The sequence below is a fragment of the Colossoma macropomum genome, unplaced genomic scaffold, assembly GCF_904425465.1.
Source record: "Colossoma macropomum unplaced genomic scaffold, Colossoma_macropomum, whole genome shotgun sequence".
NCBI lineage: Eukaryota > Metazoa > Chordata > Actinopteri > Characiformes > Serrasalmidae > Colossoma > Colossoma macropomum.
The window spans coordinates 21,398,535-21,421,759 of NW_023494804.1; the positions used below are offsets into that span (position 1 = coordinate 21,398,535).

The 23,225-nt window shown below is 38.5% G+C and overlaps 1 protein-coding gene across 1 annotated transcript; it reads right to left on the reverse strand.

Moving 5' to 3' along the window:
- Positions 1-95: 95 nt before the first annotated feature.
- dbh (dopamine beta-hydroxylase (dopamine beta-monooxygenase)) lies at positions 96-21,457 on the reverse strand. The gene is made up of 12 exons (XM_036595388.1): positions 21,027-21,457; positions 16,450-16,596; positions 15,010-15,267; positions 11,225-11,401; positions 9,062-9,164; positions 6,961-7,127; positions 6,425-6,568; positions 4,173-4,211; positions 3,800-3,859; positions 2,107-2,234; positions 1,396-1,555; positions 96-353 (listed from the first exon to the last, which is right to left on the reverse strand). The coding sequence occupies exons 1-12, from the start codon at positions 21,357-21,359 to the stop codon at positions 222-224; spliced, it is 1,848 nt and encodes a 615-aa protein (XP_036451281.1). The 5' UTR covers positions 21,360-21,457; the 3' UTR covers positions 96-221.
- Between the last annotated feature and the right edge of the window lie 1,768 nt (positions 21,458-23,225).

Sequence of the window (23,225 nt, forward strand, 5' to 3'; positions counted from 1 at the left end):
GAAATGTCTTCAAGATCAAAAGAGTTTTGATGGTTTATTTCTTTTTTTTTTAACAATGTCATTTTAGGACTTTGCATTACTTTTAAAACCACCAAAGCAGGAATCTAAATAACTTGCTTATTAATTTAAATAAGTAATATAGTGATACAGTTCTGTCATGCTGTTAGTGATTAGTTTATGATGCCCATGCTGCCATTGAGCTGAGGCTAGACGAGCTGGTTTTAGCCAGTGTGGTCTGGCTGCACCTCTGTAGGTCCAGTGCTCCATGGTGCTGTCCGGCCAAGCTCACACGGGTATGGCCAACGTTGGAGCTCCTCTAAAACCTCAGGAATCTTCTGCTTCTCCCAGTCTCCCTGAATTAACACAAATAGCATCGAGTGTTTGTGCATTTAATATACATATATTGATTCTGTTAACTCAAACTCAACCTTCAGGCTTATTATTCATTTATTGATCTTGAAACTTAGTAAATACTATGAAACAAAAATGTACATTCTGTAGTGTTATGAAAGTGAGGAATTGAAGTTATAATCCCCCAACTATGGCTACTTTTTTTGTTGACCCAAACAACAGAATTCCCACTGATTTTTCAAAATGTCTGCATATTTAAATTATTAAAATGTAAACAAATCATTCTGAGTAGTTTTATGTGAAAATGCTTCCTTAGCACAGGAACCAGACATTTGAAGCGTTTAATGCCTCTAAAGGCTACTTTTTATAAACTTTGACCACTTACCAACTTACTCGCTGACTTACAGACTTACTAACTCACTTACTGATTTACCTACTGATCACTACAACTTACTGAATAACCTACTGATGCACTTCGACTTATTTACCTACTGACTCACTCACCGACTTAGACTTACTTACCTAGTTTCCTACTGACTCACACACTGAATTACTGACGGACTGACTGACTCACTTTCAGACTTACTAACTTACTGACTCACTGACATACTTACTGACTTTATGACTGACTCACTCACTAACTTACATAATGACATAGAGATACTGACTCACTTACTGACTTGATTTACCTACTGATTCACTTACTGAATGCCTGACTCCTTACTTGTTGACTTACTGATTTACCTCCTGACTCACTTATTAACTGACTTTCTTTTTGAATGCCTGACTCACCGACTTACTGACTAACTTACTGACGTATTTATTATCTACTGACTTCCCAGCTTACTAACTAACTTCCTTACTTACTGACATATACACCATGTCTGTGAGGTGTAAATAGTGATGCAGAAGGAGCTACAAAGCTATCACAGAAGATGACTTTTAAAAAAGATGTAAACATTGGCTTTAAAAATCCCAAAAAAGATTTAAGAAAAGGTTTTAAGAAAGGATGGACTAAGTCTGGAGTTCAGCTACACTACTCACAGGGAAGAGCTCAGCTGTGGACTGATTACAGTGCATGGAGATGGGGGAGGTGGTGTAGAGGGAGTTCAGCACCCCCTCACTGAACGAGTCCCAGGACACAGAGGAGAACTCCTCCTCTACAGTTTTCTGGGAACAGCTGCAGCCCTCTCCTCCGTGGAACCTGGCAGCAAGAGCGCCACAGGGTATTCAGTTAATGCTCAGACCAAGCATTTCCGGCTACTGCCAATGGTCAGTTTTTCTGGTGCTTAAAATCAAGTTTTCTGCTACTTTGTCTTTTTAGAACAACAAAGTGGCAGTCCCAGCACTGAAATTAAATGACACTGCGCAAAAACACAAGTATTTTTTTTTTTTAATAGCTGCACAGTAGATTCGTAGGTTTATTTGTATTTGTAGGGTTTTGATGTGAATTGCTCTGTTCTAGAGAAATTTACCGAGTCAGAATTGTTTACAGTGGTGATAGGAACCAGACATTTGAAGAGATTAATGCCTCTTAAATGTCCCTCACAGAGACACACATGTAGGTTCACTGGTGGTTTTGGACAGTAGATATAATGACTATATTTGTCTTATAACATCGCAAACCGTGGTTCCTGTACCACGGTTTACAGTGGCACCACCACTGTAAAGAAATCCAAGCTCTTACATTTCTGAAACAAATCTGTAAAAATGAAGCACAAACCATTGTCAACATGATGTAAATTGTATCTGTACCTGTTAATGAGGCTGAAGTATTTCTGCAGGTAGCCTGGTTCCACATGGCTCTTGCACAGCTCCAGTTGTGTGCGCGGGTAGTAATGCACGTAGTTCACACACATCTCCTCCATGATCCCAAACCCACCCTACAAACACACAGAGGCACAAAGAGTTTCCAAAAAGTGTTGCTGCCCCACATTATAAACTTTCAGCTTGTATCTATACCCTGGAGTGGCTTGTTGTGATTTGAATGTACTATAATGGAGTAGCTGAGGTGATGTAAGGAGAGTGCATTTGGGACACTCAGCAACAGCTTAAAATGAATTTTAAATGCATGTTCACAGTCCAGAACAGAAATTCTCACTGATCAGTCATCTACTGATCTTTTTATCTATTGGCTGTTAATATTAAAGATGAGGATAATAAAATGTTCTAAGCCTGGAAGTGCTTACCACGCTGACAGAGCCGAGCCCGAGCTGTAATCTCTCCATGGGTGTTTACTGGCCATTCAGAGAGATTTAAACATGTGTGCCAGCTTGTAGTCTGTAGCCCAAGGGGTCCAACTTCTCAGAAGTGCGTGTATGTGTGTGCGTTTGTGCTCATTTTATGCATGTTTGCTTATTTATCTTGTCTGCAGGCTCATTAACCTTAAACTACAGGCGACCTCAGTCAGTGTGTGGGTATGTAGATGTTGGCTTACTTTACCCATTGCTGACATGCGTCTCCAAATGTGCACAAACAGCTTCTATAATGTCCATAGAAAAGCACTGATTAATAGAATGGGACACTCTGGGGCAGCCACACGTGAGCCTAAGGTCACCATACGTAATGCTAGCCATCAGCTAGCACTCGGCTGTGAAGCAGTGGAACTGCATTCTGTGGAGTGATGGAGCTCCACCCAGTACCTTTGGGTTGAGTTGGAGTGATCAAACCTAATCATCCAAGTCACTAATGCTCTTGTGGCTTAAGACAATCAGATCCTCACAGCAATGTTGCAAAATCTAGTGTAAGTCTTCCAAGAAGAGTAAAGGCTGTTACTGCAGCAAAGTGGGGACAAACTTCCTATTAATGCTCTTGATATAAGGAGAAACTTTGAATGAGCAAGTGTCTACAAACTTTTGGACATACACTGCATTGTGGAACGTTCTCAGGAAAACGGGTTTACCAGAGCATCTCAATGGGTCCCCAACCGTTCTTAAGAAGGAATGTCAAACAGTTTTTACGAAGATTCTGACATTCACCAGTGTTTTCTTATTTGGGTTTGTTCTTAGGTAAGAACAGAATCTACACACTCAACAGCACAAAGTTGTGAACAGTTCTGCAGTTTAAGAACACGTCATGATTCTGATGTAGACTTTTCTTAGGACCTTTCTCAAGAACACATTTCAGAAAAAACATTGTGAAAGAGGCCCAATGTTCTAATGAAGAACCACTGCACTGATCAACAAGCTACAGACAGAAAGTGGACAAACAGACAGGTTCCACATCAGCCAAGGACTTTGGCAAGGCTGCCTACCTTCACCATAGTTGTTCAGCGTGTATGCTGAACACATAATATGAGAAGCAGGACTACAGGAAGATGACCAAGGATGGTCAATGTGTATCGTGAAAATATGCTAACTGCACAAATATCATGATATTTATGTGATGTTGCCCCCCCTTACATGCACACTTATGTATTTGTGCACGTGTACAATGTTTTCAGACTCACCACTGTAGGTTTGTCCCTGTCCTCTGTGTTGTACGTACATTTCGTCACAAGGGCATCACCCTGAGTGAGGAAAAAAGAGACCTCCTAATCAGCTTCAACAATGCTCTATTTGCAGAAGATTATTTAAAACCTTGTTCTTGCAGCCGTTTGGCAGGTCTATATGAAGCTGGCAGCTCTCGCTGTGTGTGTGGGAGCTGATATTGACAGTCTAAATGCAGTAGATCTGTTCTTTTGTTGGTGGCTTGCTGCCTCCAGGCATTTCCTGTGATGTCTGTGTTATCGCTCCCTTTTTTTCAGTCTAAATACAGCCCTTCTTTTAGTGCACAACACTCGCTCTTCTCTATAAGTGAGCACTGCTGGAGGAGGAACTTACTGGCAGAACAGTCACCATCTTTCTCAGGATGCGGATTATCTGCAACAGCAACAGAGAACTGTTAGTGTCAGGAATACAGTACGATCTAAGCACCTTCTTTCTTAATGCATGTTCTCATTTCGCTTTATTAGCTCTGACTTTTTGTGGATGATTAGCCTCTTCTGAGGTGAAGTCAGTAATATTCTAATTATTAACAAGTGAACAAGCAGAGCTAACCTCTGCAGACAGGTTTCTGGTGATGTTTCTGGTTATTAAACTCTATAAATTATGTAGGAACGCAGTGAGCATCAGAGGAGTGTAATCGAGTGTACACATGCGTTAGGGTCTGTGTGTGTGTGTGTGTGTGTGTGTGTGTGTGTGTGTGTGTAGGCACATATGCACATTTATGTATTTGCATACATAATCACATTTCTTCATGTGTTGGTGTCTGTACAGTACTGTGCGAAAGTCAGGCAACAATGGCAAGAAATGTCATAACATTTTGCACTTGGTCAAAGATGTAATAAAACCCAACAATGTAATACAATGTCTTAACTGATAACGTAATACTATTTTCACTGATAACGTAATACTGTATAGCATTATTTGGGAATTATAACATTTTCAGGTTGATTCATGTTATATGCTAAAGCAATTAGCCAAAAGAGGCCATGCCTTACTGCGATTTTATCACGGGGAAGGGGGTTCTGAGGAGCGACGTGAAGCGGCCAACATAAACTATGATAAAATACACAGTTTTTCAGAAAGTAACTTAAGTTATTATTAATAATAATCGACATAAATAAGTATTCCGCCAAGAAATGTAGTTCCTTTAGCGCGCTGTGTCGTTGCCAAGCAACCATAGACCGTTGAAAGAGGAGAAGAACGTTCAGTCGCCCGTTGCTGTATATTCATTTCATTTCGGTCATTTCATTAACTTTTTAACTTTTTTAACATAACAACATAAGATTGTTTAATGCAAAAACGTTTTGCTTTATAAGTACTTTTTGCCACCAAATTCCCACCGAGTCGTATTTAGCACCAATCCAACGGAGCCCCACTTCTCCTGCTGGGGCTGAATCTCAAATGGACGTGGCACTAGCTACGTAGGAATTTAAATACCTGTTCCTGCACCCCGACAGTGAATAATATAGCTACAAAATAGTCATCTTGGATTTAGATCCATACCGAAAAAATGATGTACTATTTGGTTGTCGAGGCTATAACTTTTAAACTTCCATAACTAGCTAACGCTAGCTAGCACACTATTTGGGAGTACGGATCCGTTTGGAATTCAGCCTGGGTTTGACGCTACTTCTGACTGAAACACGGACATTTGAAGTCATTCAAGTGACGTTCTTTAGAGCTTTATACCGCCGTTTCACAGTGAATCATATCATAAGAACTTTCATCTCGTAGCCAGTTTGCTAGCTAGCTGATCACCCTAGTTCTAGTTAAGAAAATAGGGTGCCAGTCGCTTAGTTTAAACAAAAAAACGGGTTCTTACTTAATCAATACACTCGTTGGTTCCTCCGAACAGCAGCAGAGTCAAAGATTAATCCATTAACAGCACAAGGGTTTTTCGTGCCGTGGCGCAGTAATACAGAGTTCAGTCGCTGTGAGGCGGTCATTAGTGCGTAAGTATCGCCTGGATTTCTCAGCCAATCAGATTTTAGAACCGGAACTACCCCTTTTATAAAACACATTATTAAATTGTTGGGACTTTTTTGCAAATAGATGATGTAATACTTCAGTCTGATAATGTCACACTGTGGAATTTAGTCAATATTCTACATTTTGGGCCATATTTAGCAACTTTCATCATCTGAATGTGCTGTCCAGAAATTCAAGTTAACACTGACTTAGCACAAGTCTGAATATTGGTAACCTTCCCTGTGTATCTACTGATCACTGAATGTGTTTGATTACTTGAACAGTGAGAAGCAGAAAATTCAACCAACTTCTTAGACTGAACTTTGAAAGTGTGGAAAATATCCCTGCAGATAAAAAAAAACTGAAGGTGAGTCTCCTGAAAAGAGAAGCTGTAATGAAGGCAAAGACTGGACACACTAGATACTGAAAAATCTGATATTACATTTAGTTGTTGAGGCTTTTTATTTTCTGTAAAATCTGTTTTCTGCTTTCTTTCCTGACTCTGAAAAATGAACTTGTGCTTAATGGCTGTTTTGACTGGAAATTAAATGAAGGGTGGTCTAACTTTTGCACAGTACTGTATGTGTGTACTTATCCATGTTTGTGAGCATGCATGTTACCTGATAGTGTGTGCTGTAGTGTTTATCCTCCTGCACCACTTCCACCTCTTTTCCTCCTCTCACCAGCACAGTCCTGACCGTCCTCCCAGCCAGGTGAGTGTGCAGCTGTGAGGCAAAAATATGGATCCCTCCAGGAGGCAGAGCCTGCAGGAGAGAGACACCAGAGCGATGAGGATTCACATTAGCAATGAGTGAACGAGCTGACAGCACTTCATCTCTACACATTCAACTCAGTTTCGGAGTCACTGGAGTTCAACTTGCTGCTCTGTGAAGCAACAAATTTACAAATGATGACTAAACGAGCCATTGCTGTGGTTACTTACGCTGAAAACAGGATTTTCAACCAATTATCATCAACACATTTCTTTTTAGAGCTACATTTATCTGCAACAGAATTGGTTTTATATTGATTAAACCTTTAAATGGTACTGTAGCTCAGCTAATATGAAATTAAATAGTACATTAAAGTACGTAAGTATTATAACTTTGCTTATGCTAAATGGACACTAGGTTAGCAGTACTAGCAGGAAGCTGACCGTGCGGGTGCATGCGGCTGTGCAGTAACCGGTGAGTGGAAAGGAGCGCTGGTGTGGAGGGATCGCCATGACAGGAGTATAAACCAGCCCCAGCTCCATGATCCCTGCATCAGACCGCCTCAGAGATGGAGTGTACCACAGACGGATACCCGAGGAGTCACGGCGACCTGTCACAGAAAAAGAAACTGCAATGTTAAAGCAGAGTAAAAATTATACAGTTCTTACAGCACAATCTGATTGGTTGAGAAGCATTTTAGGTCTAGTACTCTAGTTCAAGTATAAGTATTGGTACTATCTAATGTATGTAATGTATTCATTTTCTATTGTTGCATGTGGTAAAATAGAAACGTTACGGTTAGTGAGTCGTTACCTAGTAGCCAGTAATTATACAGTTATTGTAGCTCGGATTACAGATCACAGATGTATCACATATTAACAAGTTTAACCCCATGACAGAAATGAGCTCTCACTGTTGTTTAGCATGGTTGGATAATATTAACTGGCCCTTTATTAGTTATGAAACTTCGTCAGTCATGTTAGCAGCAGAGCTTTAAGACTGAAGAAAGCAGAGAAGACACATTGTCTCATCCTAAATGGAACATGAACTTTGTAATTAATTTTAAAAGTTTGGGCCTAGATAAAGAGCTTTTAAGCAGCAGGAGTGAGGAACTTATTTTAGAAGAGTGAGGAGGAGGACAATCCAGCGGCTCGCAGGTGAAGAGGTGGTTACAGCAGAAAGGCTATGAGTCATAACAGAGTAACAGAGTAGCGGAAATCGAAGAGGCTTAATTGGTTCTGTTTTAAGGGTGTCTGACATAGTGTGTTTCTGTGTGTGTGTGTGTGTGTTTATGTGTGTGTGTGTGTGTGTGTGTGTGTGTTATACTGACCGTGTCTGTGTGTTTCTCTGTGTCTACATCTTCAGGATAAAAAATGTCCTGACTTTATAGGAAACCCAGAGAAAGACAGCACTAATCTACAGGACCAACAAAACCATTTCTTTAATTTGCTGAGGTTACAGTTTGTTCTAGCTTTAGTGTTGGGCATAGAACATTCTTATTATACATACATATAGTGTATATAGGACACATTACATTACATATAGGTACTTGCGTACATTTCACTAAAACCAACTTCTTGTTTCTATACTCACTGTCCATTTTATCAGCTCCACTTACTATATAGGAGCATTTTGTAGTTCTACGATTACAGACTGTAGTCCATCTGCTTCTCTCCATACTTTGTTAGCCCCTCTGTTCTTCAATGGTCAGAGCCCCACAGGACCACCACAGAGCAGGTGTTATTTGGGTAGTCGATCATACTCAGCACTGCAGTGACACTGACTTGGTGGTATGTGTTGCGTTGCTCTGAGTGGATCAGACACAGCAGTGCTGCTGGAGTTTTTAAACACCTCATTGTCACTCCAGGACAGATATGATAGTTACCCAACCCACCAAGTCCTGTGGGCAGCGATGAAGGATGAGAGGATGATCAACACAAACTGTGCAGTGTCTAATAGAGTGGACAGTGAGTGGACACAGAGTTTAAAAACTCCAGCAGCACTACTGTGCCTGATCCACTCATACCAGTGCAACACACACTAGTGCTGAGAATGATCCATGACCCAAATAATACATGCTCTGTGGTGGTCCTGTGGGGGTCCTGACCATTAAAGAACAGGGAAAAAGGGGGCTAACGAAGTATACAGAGAAACAGATGGACTACAGTCTGTAATTGTAGAACTACAAAGTGCTACTAAATGGTAAGTGGAGCTGATAAAATGGACAATGAGGGTAGATACAAGGAGGTGATTTTAATGAAGTGGCCGGTCAGTGTATATAATGCATAATACAATATAATACATAATACATTTATAATTTTTTTTTCTACATTATTTCAACATGGCAGCTGTCCTTTATATTGTGTGAAAATTAATGATGAATGGACCAATAGAAATATATATATATATATATATATATATATATATATATATATATATATATATATATATATATATATATATACTTTTACATATAATACACATAAGACACATGCAAGCACTCCACATTCTGACACTGTATAAAACAATCCTGTGCGGGTGTACCTGAAATGAGAAGTGGATTGTGATAGTGAACTTCCAGACGAAGAAACCTTGAGGAGCCTTCTCCCCCCAGAGGCAGACCGGCATCAGAGGGGTAGTAGAACGGCTAAAACACACACACGCTCAGACTTTAATCATACCTAAGGTGTTTCTATGATTGATTGGCTATGATGCTTCTTAATCATCCTTCATAGATCAGCTGAGAAAGTTTGCCAGCGCTGACTCAACCAGAGCAAGAATAGCACTGTACAATCACGCAACGTCCTCTTAGCTATGCCTGCTGTGATGGACACTGAACCCATTTGTAAGGTGAAATGTAACCCTTCGTGGGTCTTCTTTTAAAAGCCTTGAAAAACCCAGTCCAGCGATTGCTTTACATAACCGGCCTGTATTCTTCCTCCTCCACTTGTTCTCTCCTCCACTTTCTCTCTCTCTCTCTCTCTCTCTCTCTCTTCTCTGTTTCTCAGTCTCTCTTGCTCTTATTCTGTGTTTATCTCCTCTTTCGCTCAGGAAATTAAACACATATTTCCTTTTGGATGTGAAAAACAAATTAGTGTGATGAAAAAGGACAGAAACATCATTCTATTAAAAAAAAAAGAAAACAAAAAACAAAACAAACGAACAGGCTTCAATATTTCCAGCCTGCATAATCTCATATCTACAGCTTGACATTGCCAGCCAGCAGAAGCTATGATTTGTGTTAGTTTTGCTCCAGTGTAATCCAATTGGACCCTAATTCTCTCTCTCTCTCTCTCTCTCTCTCTCTCTCTCTCTCTCTCTCTCTCTCTCTCTCAGTATCAGGTCCAGACTCTGCCAGAACGCCTCTGCTCTCCGATCAGCTCTCAGTGTCACTCCAATCCCTGACTGGCACCTAGCGAGCGTGGGCGATCTATCTGCCTGCCTGTGCGTATCTTTAGCTTAGGATGCTGCTCTGGATCTCAGCAGAGGACTCTACTCTAGCCTGTCAATCAAATGACACCATTATAAAAAAACAACACCAGGACAGTCAGAGTGATGAAGATAATCATACTCAAAACAGTATCATAGAGGGAGGAAGGTCATACGACTTCACTTGATTGACTACAGTAATTTTATATACATTATATATGCATTAGGACAGTCTTATATATAGAATGTGTGTAATACATGTTTTTTTTTGCTATTGTAGCATCCAGCTCTCCCATTGGGAAATTCCCTTGTCTGTCTGTGAATCTATTTGTCTGTCTGTCTGTCTGTCTGTCTGTGTAGTCTGTCTATTTATGTATATATCTGTTATTCTGTCTGTCTATCTATCTATCTCTATCTCTCTTCCTAGATGTCTGTCTGTCTGTCTGTATCTGTCGGTCTGTCTGCCTGCCTGTCGATCTAGATCTATCTATCTTCTAATCTACTAGTAACATTAAATCCATGCAGTGACTGTAAAGTCTCATTTTAAGTGTAGTCATTATATACAGTTAGAAAGTGCTTATATACAGTATCCCAGTTGAAGATGTGAGCACTGTGTTTATTTTGCAACTGATCACAAAAGAGAAAACATTGGTTATCTTTTCTAGTTCTATAGTCTGGTTTTGTCAGTAATGTTCCATTCAGTAACTACAGCTATGGGCTCCCTGTCAGTGGAATCCAGTTTTACTTCTGAATTGTTGTGTACTTTTGACTTCTAGCTTTTCTAACCATTGTTAGGTCATTTAAGGCTGGATTATAGAGGCTTTCTGAGGCAGCTTCAGAATGCTTTTCCTAAATAATAAAAGCCTTTGCTTTGAAAATGATTTTTTAGTAATTTCTTGGCTGTGTTACTATTTATGGTTTTGGATTTAATTGATGTTGCATAACATGTACTTAGTATGTCTGCTACCAATAAAATAAAGATATTTTTGCATTCTGTCATTAACCAGTACACCTTCTCATCTCAGACTGTGGATTAGGAAGAACTGTTATCGCAAATAATTGAGAACTGGCATCGCTGAGGTGATTAGGGTGGTTGTTTGTAATGGATAATTACATCTCTTTATATTTTATAATGTTGATTTTTAGTTGTAGATATCATTGGATGTGTTTATGTGACATTTCAGAGTTACAAAACTGAATAAACAGCATGTTCTTTAAGTCTGCATGGACAGTAACTGTGAAACTAGTGAGCTGTATTTTTGGGTGGTCTGTGTTCACCTCCGCTCCCAGGGCCCACGCAGCTAGGACATGGCGGCAGTAGTTGAGCTTCCGTGGCTTCATTTTGGAGTCGCAGGAGCCGCTGTACTGAGGGACGGTGTCCATTTGTGGAGAGCATTCGAAAACCTCAATATGATGCACGATGGCCTCATTACCGGGGGTTACGACAGCTTCATACTGCAGGGGAAAAATTTGTTTATTTATTCTTTAATTATTGAGGTAGCAATCTCACTGACTGCTTTCTGAGAGATTTTAAGCATGAGCGTTCAAAAATGAATAATGATCTTATAACATTTAGATGTACAGTACATTTAACAGACACAGTGGTTTGTTTGTCAACATAGTGTTTTTTGAAACGGCAAAGCAACAGTGTCCAAATAACTGATTCTTAATGAGTTTTGCTGCTGTTGATAATCCTGCAGAGTTTTATTGCGGCCCTAATGTTTAGAGGAGAAAAAATTCAAATATCATAAAATTTTAGGTGAAAAAACAACATCGATACATGCAGTTCTCAAAGTTTTATTATTCACTTAATAATATTTGTAATGCATACAAAGCCAATTGGTGCACTAAATAGACTAAAACTGAAGTCCACCAAGGCTTTCATCAGTGGTGGCACTGATAGGAGGAAGTTATTTACTTCTAATAGGAAGTTATAACTTTATTAGATAAAACATTTTAAGCAGAGCATTTGTTTTGTTTTGGAGCCATAATTTACAGTCAGAAGTAATAAACTGCAATTTACTGTAATATTTAATCACAAATCTTCATAAATTATATCATGGCACAAGTATTCTGATTCCTCTGTTCAGATGTTCCTGAGGGCACAACAAAGTCAACCAGGTATGTAACTTTAGGTAAAAGTCAATGTAAACATAACTACATTAATATAATGTAATCACAATAATGTAAATGTCAATGTAATGAATATAAATATAATTATATTAAAGTGAATGTAATAGAATGTAATTGCATTAGAGTAAGTGTAAATGCAATTGTATGTGTAATACAGTTACATTAGTGTAAATGTATTTGTAAAAGTAATGTAATTACAGTAGTGTAAATGTGAATGTAAAGTAATTAATGTAAATATAATTACATTAAAGTAATTGTAAAAGAATGTAATTGCATTAGAGTAAGTGTAAATGTAATTGTAAAAGTAATACACTTACATTAGTGTAAATGTAAATGTAATGTAATTATTGTAAATATAATTACATTAAAGTTAATGTAACAAAATGTAATTGCATTAGAGTAATTGTAAATGTAATTGTAAATGTAATACAATTACATTCCTGTAAATTTATTTGTAAATGTAACGTAATTACATTAGTGTAAACACAAATGCAATGTAATGTTATTAATGTAAATGTAATTATAAGGCAATGACATTAATGTAAATGTAATGCAAAGTAGGACCTGAATAAGACATTTTACCAACACTGAATAAAGACAGAGCATAGTCTAGAGTTGGAGTTTTTTTTAAACTTCTGCAGTGCGGAGGGAAACAAAGCAGAGTCTTAACAGCTTATGTGGCAATAACGGCAAGAGTAAAGGAAGAAGATGTAATGGAAAAGAAGAAAAGAGAGAGAGAGAGAGAGAGAGAGAGAGACAGCCACTGTGATCACTCTATTTTGGAAAAATGGAGAGAATGAAGAGACTAAGAAATGGTACGGTAATTCCCTTTCCACTTTCTCTATCTCCGTGGGATGGATGTGCTCCTCATACACAGGCGCTTTTACACGCACTGTTTAATTCCATTGCGTCAGTTGGCTTTGAGTCATTTGAGAGGATAATAAAACCACTGAGTGCTAAAGCTCTTCCCTCTAAATAAAGTGCAGGGTGAGCAATATGACAAAGACGTCAGTATTAGCAGACAAACAGAAATGCAGGATGTAAAACTCTTCACGTCAATGCCTTGAAGTCATACTCAGGTCCAAAAGCATTACTGTGACTAACATGACAGGGCTTCAATCACAGAATAAGCTTAATAGCTTATTTGTGACTTAAATTACTCCATCATTACTGATTTCCTGCTGAAACTCTCTGTTTAGTACTATATTCTTTAAAAATAAAGGTACTAAAAAGGGTTATTTGGAGCAGTGCCCTACAGAACCGTTCAATTAATGGTTCTTTAAAGGAATATTCCAGCACCTTTCAACTAAATGTTGTGTAATGTATGGCCACTTACAGCAGACAAGAATGTAGATGCTTTTTCCCACACTATAAAATAAAAGAACAGAAAACATGTTGACTCAAAACACATCTGTCCATTCTCTTATAAGTACACTTTATGGCCAAAAGTATGTGGACAGCCCTCAGTTTACTGAATTCAGGTGTTCCTGCCAAACCCATTGCTAACAGGTATACAAAATCAAGCACATAACCATGCAATCTCATAAACATTGCAGCAGCACACAAGCCTAAGATCACTATACGCAACGTCACACATCGACTGGAATGGTGTAAAGCCTGCCATCACTCGACTCTGAAGCAGTGAAAACGTGTTCTCTGGAGAAGAACACTGCCTACCAGAATATATAGTGCCAACAGTAAAATTTGGTAGAGGAGGGATAATGGGCTAGGGCTATTTTTCAGGATTTGGGCTCCTTAGTTCCAGTGAAGGATAATGTTAATGCTACAGCATACAGAGACAATTATATGCTTCCAACTTTGTGGAAGCAGGTTGGAGGATGCCCTTTACTTTTCATGCATGCCTGCCGTTTGGTTTAATGAGTTTGGTGTGGAGGAACTCCAGTTGACCAGGGAAGTTCAAACTCTTGCAAACAACTCTAAACGACTCCTTGAAAAACTTGAGTAATTCGATTACTGTCACACAGTGTGTTTATGCTGTGGACAAGTGAAGTGCAGAAGACGTGATTTGATGGCACAGAGGGCGAAATGGAGAGAGAGTGAATAGCAAGGGCTGAAGAGAGAAGACGGGCCAGAGAAAAAAACAGCAAGTGTCCAAAGTTTGGGATCATTTCAAGCTGAAAATAAACAAAAGTACAGTGTGTCCATTGTAAAAGCAAACTAGCCCACCACAATTGCACATCATTAACGCTTCAGCATCTTAGCAGAAAGCATCCAGTCTGTACATACAGTCCACAGAGTGGACATAAGGTAACATTAACGTAAATCAATATCATTGCTAGGTGAGAGGAAGGCTAGTAAAGCATGTATGTTAATTTGGCTATACATGATAGCTAGTTAAAAATGTGAATCAATATGGTGGCTGGGTATGATGTCCCTAGTTAGCTAGGCTTTGCTCAGTAACATGACCACAGACATTAAAATGCTGCATGTATTTCTCTTTTCAAAATTATTTGATTTATAATATAATAAATTATATTATTTTTTCTTTATTTATTTGATTTCCATTTTAGAAAATGAATGTAATATGACACTTAAATGCCCTAAATGTGTTTAGTTTTGACAGGTTATGTAACTGTATGCAACCTAAGCAATAGAAATGTTGATTCTTCTAAAAAGAAAATCAATTAGTTGTTCATTTTAAGAGGCCTGACTTATTTCCCAGTTTGTTTATTTAATATTGCTTATTAATAAAGTAAAGGTATTTCTTATCTGGTTACTTAATTAATTGATGGAATAGTCAGTAGAATACTAAAATAACCAATAGCTGCAGCCCTAATATTAATCCATATAAGCCATTACAAACTTTTGAATGGTACTGTATATTATGTTGATGTCCTATACTGCATGTTGAAAAAAATCTGACCATGGTGTTCTGAACATCTGTAGTATTCCCTGCTGAAGACAATTACCATAACGATGTGGTGCTTGGGCATGTTGGGGGGCAGCTGGTACATGTGGCACCAGTAGGTGGTCTCCTGGCTGGGGATGATGATGTCAGGAGCCAGAACCTCCAAGCTCCGCACATCTGGCGGCAGAGAAGGGGTGGGTGTGTCTGGACGCAGCAGCAGGATTCGCTGAACTCCTGTCTGGAGGCGGGACACATTGAGCTTCTGAAGCGAGCGAATTGGCTGATCCAGCATGGCGTAAATCACATGGACTGTGCCTTCCTGCCAATCAGAGCAGAGTGCAGACAATATAGAAACTACTGTAGTCAAGAAACCACTCTTTTTTGTTTTTCTCTTTCTAGAATGATCTACTATATTATATTCTACACTCCTAAAAAGATTTCTTCAACAGTTCTTTAGTAAAGACAATGGTTCTATACAGAATCATGAACACTCAAAGAACCATTTGCATGCTTACAAGGTTGTTTTTCTATAAAGAGTTCTATATAGCATCAAATGGGTTTCTTCTATTGTTACAAGCTTGACATCCTAACAACAACAACAGAACCCTTTTTGGTGCGATATAGAGCCATTTTCAAAAAGGACCCATATAGAACCATATATAACACATTTGCCATCCATCTGAGGAACCCTTCCACCATGCTAAAAATGTATCCATTATCCATTTAATCATGCAAAGGGCACTTTGAGTGTTCATGGTTCCATATAGAACCATTGCCTTTAGTAAAGAACCCTTGAAGAACCATCTTTTTTGAGAGTGTACAGAAACACACAACTAAATAAATTCCTCTATGCACATAGACACCCATTAACTGCCCCCTTCTATGTCTTTCGAGGTGCACGCTGCTTTAGTTTCCACATTGAGCTTCAGGTTCATCAAAGTGTCTTCCTTGGTATAAAGAGCAATTTGTGCCTAAATAAAGATTTGACGGTTTTCTACACCATTGTTAAAAGTACAGATTAAAACTCTTTTGGCCCAAAGCTGGCCCAAAACACCTGACAGGTTTGAGAGCTTATTAGCGCTAACACCACCACACAAGGGGAAAATGTGTGGCCTTTGGCATTGTACCTTCAGCATAACAGATTTTGCAAAGACAAATGGCAAAACTTAAACTGCTTTGTATTTAATATGTTAGGTGACACTTTTAAAAATACAGGTTCCTAAAAGATTCTTGGCTTGGACAGTTACAGTTCTTGGCTTCTATCGAATACGATCATTATATTTTGCCAACTTTGCAAAGCTAATGTGGTTCTTGAATAAATAAAGATCCTGAATGGTTCTCAGCTTGGATGTACAGTTCTTGGGACAAAAAAACTTTAATTGGTGTGAAGCCTTTACATTATCGGGAGGATCTTTAAACTTTATGCAGTTCAACACATTTACAGTGACATTGCTTTAAACAACCCTAGGTGTATCTTCATGTGTTGTGTAGTACTATATGCCTCTATGACGTAGTCGTTGGGGTCACAGGTGTTGAAGGGTCTCCTGAAGAGCAGAGTGAATCCTTTAGGAGAGTTCTGAGCCTCCAGCAGCTGGTAATCCTGCTGACGGTCTAACGTCACCCTGCCTTCAGCATCACTCCATGCATCCTATACACACATACATTTGCATTAATTCAATTCAGTTACAATTCCTCAGCAAACATTCAGTGCATCACAAAATCTGTAATCGCAACATGGCATTAATCGCAGCATGGCATAAGATGCTTTATGAAGTAAATGACATTGTATTGACATGAGTTTTCTCAGAGTGAAGTGATGGACATTTATCACATTTATAACACTGTAAGTGAAGTGTCACTCCCATTCCCATTCCAACTAAACCTTTAAGGCAGAGGTCTAGTTGAGAACACAATATCAGATATACCCCTTGAACTTAATTATGTTGATGTAAAAATCCCTCTTTAATAGACATTATACATTGTACTGTAACTTAAATAGAAATATATGGCACTGTGAGGAGTTTGGATATAAGGGAAAACAGGACTTTCCAAAAACAAGACCTCAGAGTCACTAAATGTTTTTGGGATTACTTGAATGGTGAGAAGCAGAAAATGCTAAACCAACTTCTAAGACTGAACTTCAGAGGTGTGGAAAAATATCCCTGCAAATTTCTCTGAGAAACTGAAAGTGAGACTCTTGAAATAAATAGAAGCTGTAAAGGCAAAGAGTGAACACACTAAACACCAAAACATTTGATATTATATTCGGTTGTTGAGGTTTATGTGTAATTTTCTGTTAAATATGTTTTCTGCTTCTTTCTGATACTGAAAAATTAACAACTTATACTTAATGACCATTGTAAATGGAAATTAAGTAAATGAAAGGGTGGTCTCTGACTTTTTCACAGTACTATACAGAAGCGATATCTTGTGTTCTTAACTTGGCTTTTGCCTTATAACCCGGCTGTTCATAAATACAATACAAAATATTGCTTTATAAATATGTAATTGAGTGCTTATGCATGTGAAGTCCCTATTAAGGTATACTTCAAACAAGTGTTACCTATCATGTAAATAGTAAATAAAATTATCATGACATTCTTCTACAGAACATACTTCCTTCAGTCTCCTTCGACTAAACGTTCAGATGAAAGACAGCTGATGCACCATTTGGAAAAGTTAACTGTGCGTATTTGCATTTTAGGACTTTTTCACATTAAAGTGTCTTGGGGAAGTGAGCATATGGGAACGATAGAGAGAGCAAGAGCACAAAATGAGTCCTGAGAGGCCCTTACCCAGGAGCCTTTGCAACAGCTGCGTCTGTCTGCTCCCATCTGCACTTTAGCATGTAGCACACAAGCTCATGAATAGAGTATGATGTTTAATAATTATTCTGTGTTTTTTAGGTTGTGCACTGCTTCTGTTCATTTTACAAAGTAGGCTAATGTTCATTTGCTATATAGACGAGAGTAATGTAGACTAATGTTCTATTCACTGTTCAACTTTTAGCCAAGGACATCGTTTAAATCCAAACTAAAAGAAAAGAAAAGGAATAAAAAATTGTAAGCCATGTGGCAGTTCAGATTAACCTGAGTTGCAGTATGTCAGTGTCAGTTAGTTTCCACTAAGCAGCAGAGATGTTTTGACCTGAGCCGTCTTGGCTAAGCGAACAGCAGCCTATTCAACATTCATCTACGGGGAACCGCATGGGCCGGCCAAGAGAGAGAAAGAATACATAATACATGATGGAGGAGTCTACCAGCATTAGCTTGGCCTTCTGTTTAGAGTGGCTAGAGTGAGAGATGTGGGGCAATGGTCAGCAGACAAAGTGTTTGGAAGGAGCTGTGCAGAGGCAGGTAGTAACTATTACATTTACTCAGTTTCTAAATATTTTCAAAAGATAATTATTTTATCTCTACTCAGCATATTTGTGATTAAAGTATCTAATTTTTATTTCGTTGCATTAAAATCATTAACACTTAGATACTAATTCGTTTTTAACTCCCACCTAACAAAACCATAGTAACCCCTTGCAAAACCTTAGCAACCAGAACAGATACCATAGTAACCACTTCAGAACACTCACGCAACCATCTCCAGTATTACAGCAACCACATAGCTACACCCTAGCAACCACCTAAAATACATATTGATTGGTTAGTAATACCCTAGCAACCACCTAAGATATCATAGCAACTGTCTAGCCAGACCCTAGCAACCACCTGAAATATATACTAATAACTTAGTGACACCCTAGCAACCACCTTAGATATCATAGCAACTGTCTAGCCAGATCCTATCAACCACCTGAAATACATATTAATAACTTAGTAACACCATAGCAACCACCTTAGATATCATAGCAACTGTCCAGGCAGACTCTACCAACCACCTGAAATACATATTAATAACTTAGTAACACCCTAGCAATGACCTAAGACATCATAGCAACTGTCTAGCCAGACTCTAGTAACCACCTGAAATGCTACAGCAACCATCTAGCAACACCCTAGTAACAATCTAGAAAGCCCCTAGCAACTATCTTAATTATCATAGCAACAATCTAGCAACAGCTTAAGACCTGCTGTTTTATGTAATGCACTTTTCTAGTTTGGTGACAGTATCTGTACTGACCAAATGCTGTTCTAAGCTACTCAGTACTGGAGCAGTTTTTTTTAGCTGCTAGTATATTTTAACTCATGTTGTTTGAACGTAATTATTTCTCTCTCTACACATCTCTGGGACTGTGTCAGCACAGATGAACTGGACTCTGTGTATGTATGTGTGTGAGGGAGGGGGTGTTTTGGCAGGACTGTCATAACAAAACCAATCAACAGGGGCTCTTCAGACTGGAGTGGCTACAGAGAAGAGGCTGCCCTAACATTGAGAAGGACACACTCCTAATACAAAACGACAGACCGCCCGACCCTCTAAATCAACAGTTTACCTGCTCTCAGTTAAAATCGGAGAGACCCTCCTCATAGACACTGCCATTTCAGTTTTAACTTTACAGAGCAGAGTAGCTGCAGGTGTTACGAGTTCAAATAGTTTACAAATACAAAATAGAGTGATCAGCTGCACTTACACTGCTCTTGAAAAGAAGATAACATGAAATCACTATGAACAGATAATTACAGTATGTAATTTATCATATGATGTCTCATTGTTTCCTAAAACAAACTTGGAATAAAAAATACCTTATAATGTCTAGTTGATTGTTTCAATATTCACTGTATATGCTTGTATTAAACAAAATGACAACTATTGCCTTTTTATACTGTAGATGTGGGCAATATTACGATATTTATTGTTATTGTGAAAAATTACATCTCATTACACCTGAGCGTATGGGTAATTCTCCATTTGGAGTGGGAAACCATGTCACAAAGGTTTCAGGGCTTAAAAAGATGCCTCAAATACTAGGCACAGCTCCAAAAGTCAGTAGGTACATTTAGACAGTTGACCTAAGATTAAATAACACATTTCCCTTATGATTTCTCTGATTTTTCTTTTTTTATCCTGGTATATAGTCACTCTGCATGTAAAACAGCTTTTGAACAGCTTTTCAACATTTGAGAAAACATTTTTAATATAAAACAATATTTATAAGAGGTTTAACTCAGGAATTTGTATAAAACAGATTCATGGTTGCTCTTTATATCATTAATGTTATACTACATTTAAAAAAATATGTATTTTATTTAAATAATTAATTTGTCACAGAGATTTTGGTCACTGGTGTTATCAGGACTTACATTATAACACTGTATTTTCAGCTCAGCTTCTGCTTCTTTGGGTCGAGGCTCATCACAGAGGAAACATCTCAAGGCATGAGAAGGCGAGTCCACACTAGCTCACTATATGTCTTTAATTTATTAATACTTTTGTTTATCAGGCAGCACATCACTTCTATGCGTCACCAGTGTTATGTGCTTTAATGGTTGGGTAATTAAACTTGTGTAAAAATGATGCCATTCATCATTTTTATTACTGATTTTAAATAGTTGCACAAGGTCACCAGACCGTCAATCAGTCAGTCAATTTACAAAATCCTCCGTTTTAACCAGAATATCACAGTATACACCAGTGACTGTAAAATATGTTTGGAATTAAGCTCTCCTTTTTGCATGTATGATAATAGGAGGTGTTAATAGGCATATTAAGATTATTTAGTTTATGGATGAAAGAAATAGATTTGTAAAAAAAAAATGTATCCACCTGAATTCCCACCCCAAATGGAGAATAAGCCATAAATATGGTGGATATTGTCAGTACTTAAAGAACACTGGCCAACTGTATGTATGCTTCATTTCAAAGACAGCATAAATAGTCCTTTTAACTGGATGTAGCCCAGCACAGCATGTAAAAAACAGAATTAAAAAAAAAATCATTGTTGATAGCATTTAGAAATGTGGCTCTGCTGCTTTGTTTCCTCAAACTTCAGAAAAATGAATCACATCTACATCGTATGTCAACAAAATGTCTAGATGTGCTGTGATGTTATACTTTTGCCAACACATATAATGCACACTGTCCTGCACTTTAACCCCATTTTTCCAGCTATTTATCCACTCTTACCCCAAAGTAGGACTTTTGCCCGTCGTCCCAGAGCAGCACCAGGTCAGCGTTAGTGGCCTCACCCCAGTCAGACATGCCTAGCAGGATGCCGTGCCGCAGCTCCTTGGCTCGGAGCTCCATGTACACCTCTTGCCGGGGATAGCTGATGTTCCACGATAGCTGCAGCTGACCAGCCGGGTCCAGAGGGACGCTGTAGGGCAGGGTGTTTCTAGAGGGGGCCACTGCAGAAGGAGCCTGGTAGGGGGCCACCAAGAGGACCACTAGGGCAGCTAGCAGCGTCACATACATCAGCACAATGTCCTGCAGGCGCAAGTCTTTATTCAGCAGACGCATCTTTCTCTCTGAACCAATTTGCTTCTTGGCTTGATATCTTCTGGTTTGGGGTCACCTTGAAACTTCTCGTACTTCTTTTTTTAAAACTGTTCAATAGAAGTTGAATGAGTTGATGATGCTTTTTCAGCTGACGTAAAAGAAAGCAGCACTTTAATGATGTCAGTTTAGTTTTTCTTCTTTCTGTATGGTTTTTGATTTGATATCTTCTGGTTTAGAATCAGCTTGAAACTTCTTCTTACAAGCTGTTGCTTCTACATAGAATGTTTTTTGCTCCTTGCAGGCTATAGGTTGGATGTTGAGATGTGGGTGAATGTGTCCGTCCTTGAAGCTGGCCAAGGAATTTTTCTTGTCAAGTCTTCACACATTGACTGGAACCATGTTCTTTCTTACCTTCCTCCGTCCTTCATTCTCACTCTCTCTTCTGCTCTTCCTCCAGTAAATTGGTTTTCTCCACCCTTTAGGTTTTTTTCTGCTTTCTCTTCAAGTTTCAGTACCACTTTCTCAGGGTTTGGCTCAGTCTGAGCTCACACTCTGTGAAAATGAAGCATATTGGTATATATTGTCAATATATTGTAAAATATAAACTTATAATGTTGCATATATTGTATTTTTGTACTTACTCCTTCACTCCTGTCTGCTGGATCAGCTCATCCTCTCTCTCTCCCCTTGTCTCCGGCTTTTAAGAGCGCGACCCTGTGACAGGCTCTACTTTATTCTGGCTAATTGCGTTAGCTCGGGTTAACGAAAATTCAATTGTTTATTTACCCTCTGGTCAAACTACTCTTTTTTTTGGTTGTTCCTTTTTTTCCAGCATCTGTTTGTCTGTTGTTGAAAGGGTGGGGCACACTGGTCTCTTCAACAACTGAACATACTCAAATATGCTTACATTGTAATATTTGTGAAATATTACAAATACAAGAAGTAATTAATAAACCATTAGTAAGTCAGGGCCTTGAGGTTTAAGACAAATTAGGTTCAATTCAACTAAATTGGAATGCCAGTGCTAATTTAGTTGATTTGTGACTATTGATCTTTATTGATTGATTTTTTGTCAGGATCTAGCTCATAAACTAATGACCAATCTTCCATTATGCTCCTTTTCTTGGTTATTAAAGTTGCATTGCTTATATTTCCCCTGGTCTCCTGTAAAACGCACCATTACCGCAGCAGGCAGTAATCCTGGCTCCATTGTCACTTACATCTGAGGGAGCCAAATGTTCTTACATAAGCTGTTTTATTTCCCTTAATTGCACAGTAAAATGCTACAAATGCTGCATTGTCTGTAAAGCTACAGACACTCAAAGGGCACTAACGAACGGATCCATATGAATATGACATTCACTGTGCTTGTATTTGCTGTGATTGTGTGAGGATGAAAGGAGTTTTGGTGATGCTGAACAGAATAACACTAATGATTCCAACCCCTTAAACTCTAATCGATAGTAGGTGACGTGGCTTGAAGAGGCAGCCCAGTTAAAGACAGACAAATGCTAATCATCTGTTACCTCAGCCAGCATTACTAGCGCTGTCTTTTTTCATCCTGTATCTTTGGTTCGAAAACAGCAAGATTTGTTAGTTGTTAGTTGACACCAAACATGATAAATTTCCAAAATAAAATAGTTTTAATCATCAAATCTATAGACCAGAATCAGAATGATTGTAAACATAGTGGTTTGCATAATTTGAAATCTCATGTCGCCTTTTGCATTGTGTTAAAGTTTCATGGTGAATGGACCAATAGAAAGGGTCCAAAATTTCTTAGAAAAAAAATCTTGTTATGTTAACTTTTTTATTTTTTATTTTTTTATTATTTTTTTCCTTCTTCTATAAAGTTACCATATCGGAGATATAATGTTTTGCTCTGAC

Excerpts from the sequence above, each read along its gene's own strand:
- dbh (XM_036595388.1), bottom strand. The coding sequence starts at position 21,359 with ATGCGTCTGCTGAATAAAGACTTGCGCCTGCAGGACATTGTGCTGATG. Across the intron at positions 15,268-16,449 it reads CCAACGACTACGTCATAGAG|GAAGGCACAGTCCATGTGAT; the intron begins GCATATAGTACT and ends TCTGATTGGCAG. Across the intron at positions 9,165-11,224 it reads CGTGGGCCCTGGGAGCGGAG|CCGTTCTACTACCCCTCTGA; the intron begins GTGAACACAGAC and ends TGTGTGTTTTAG.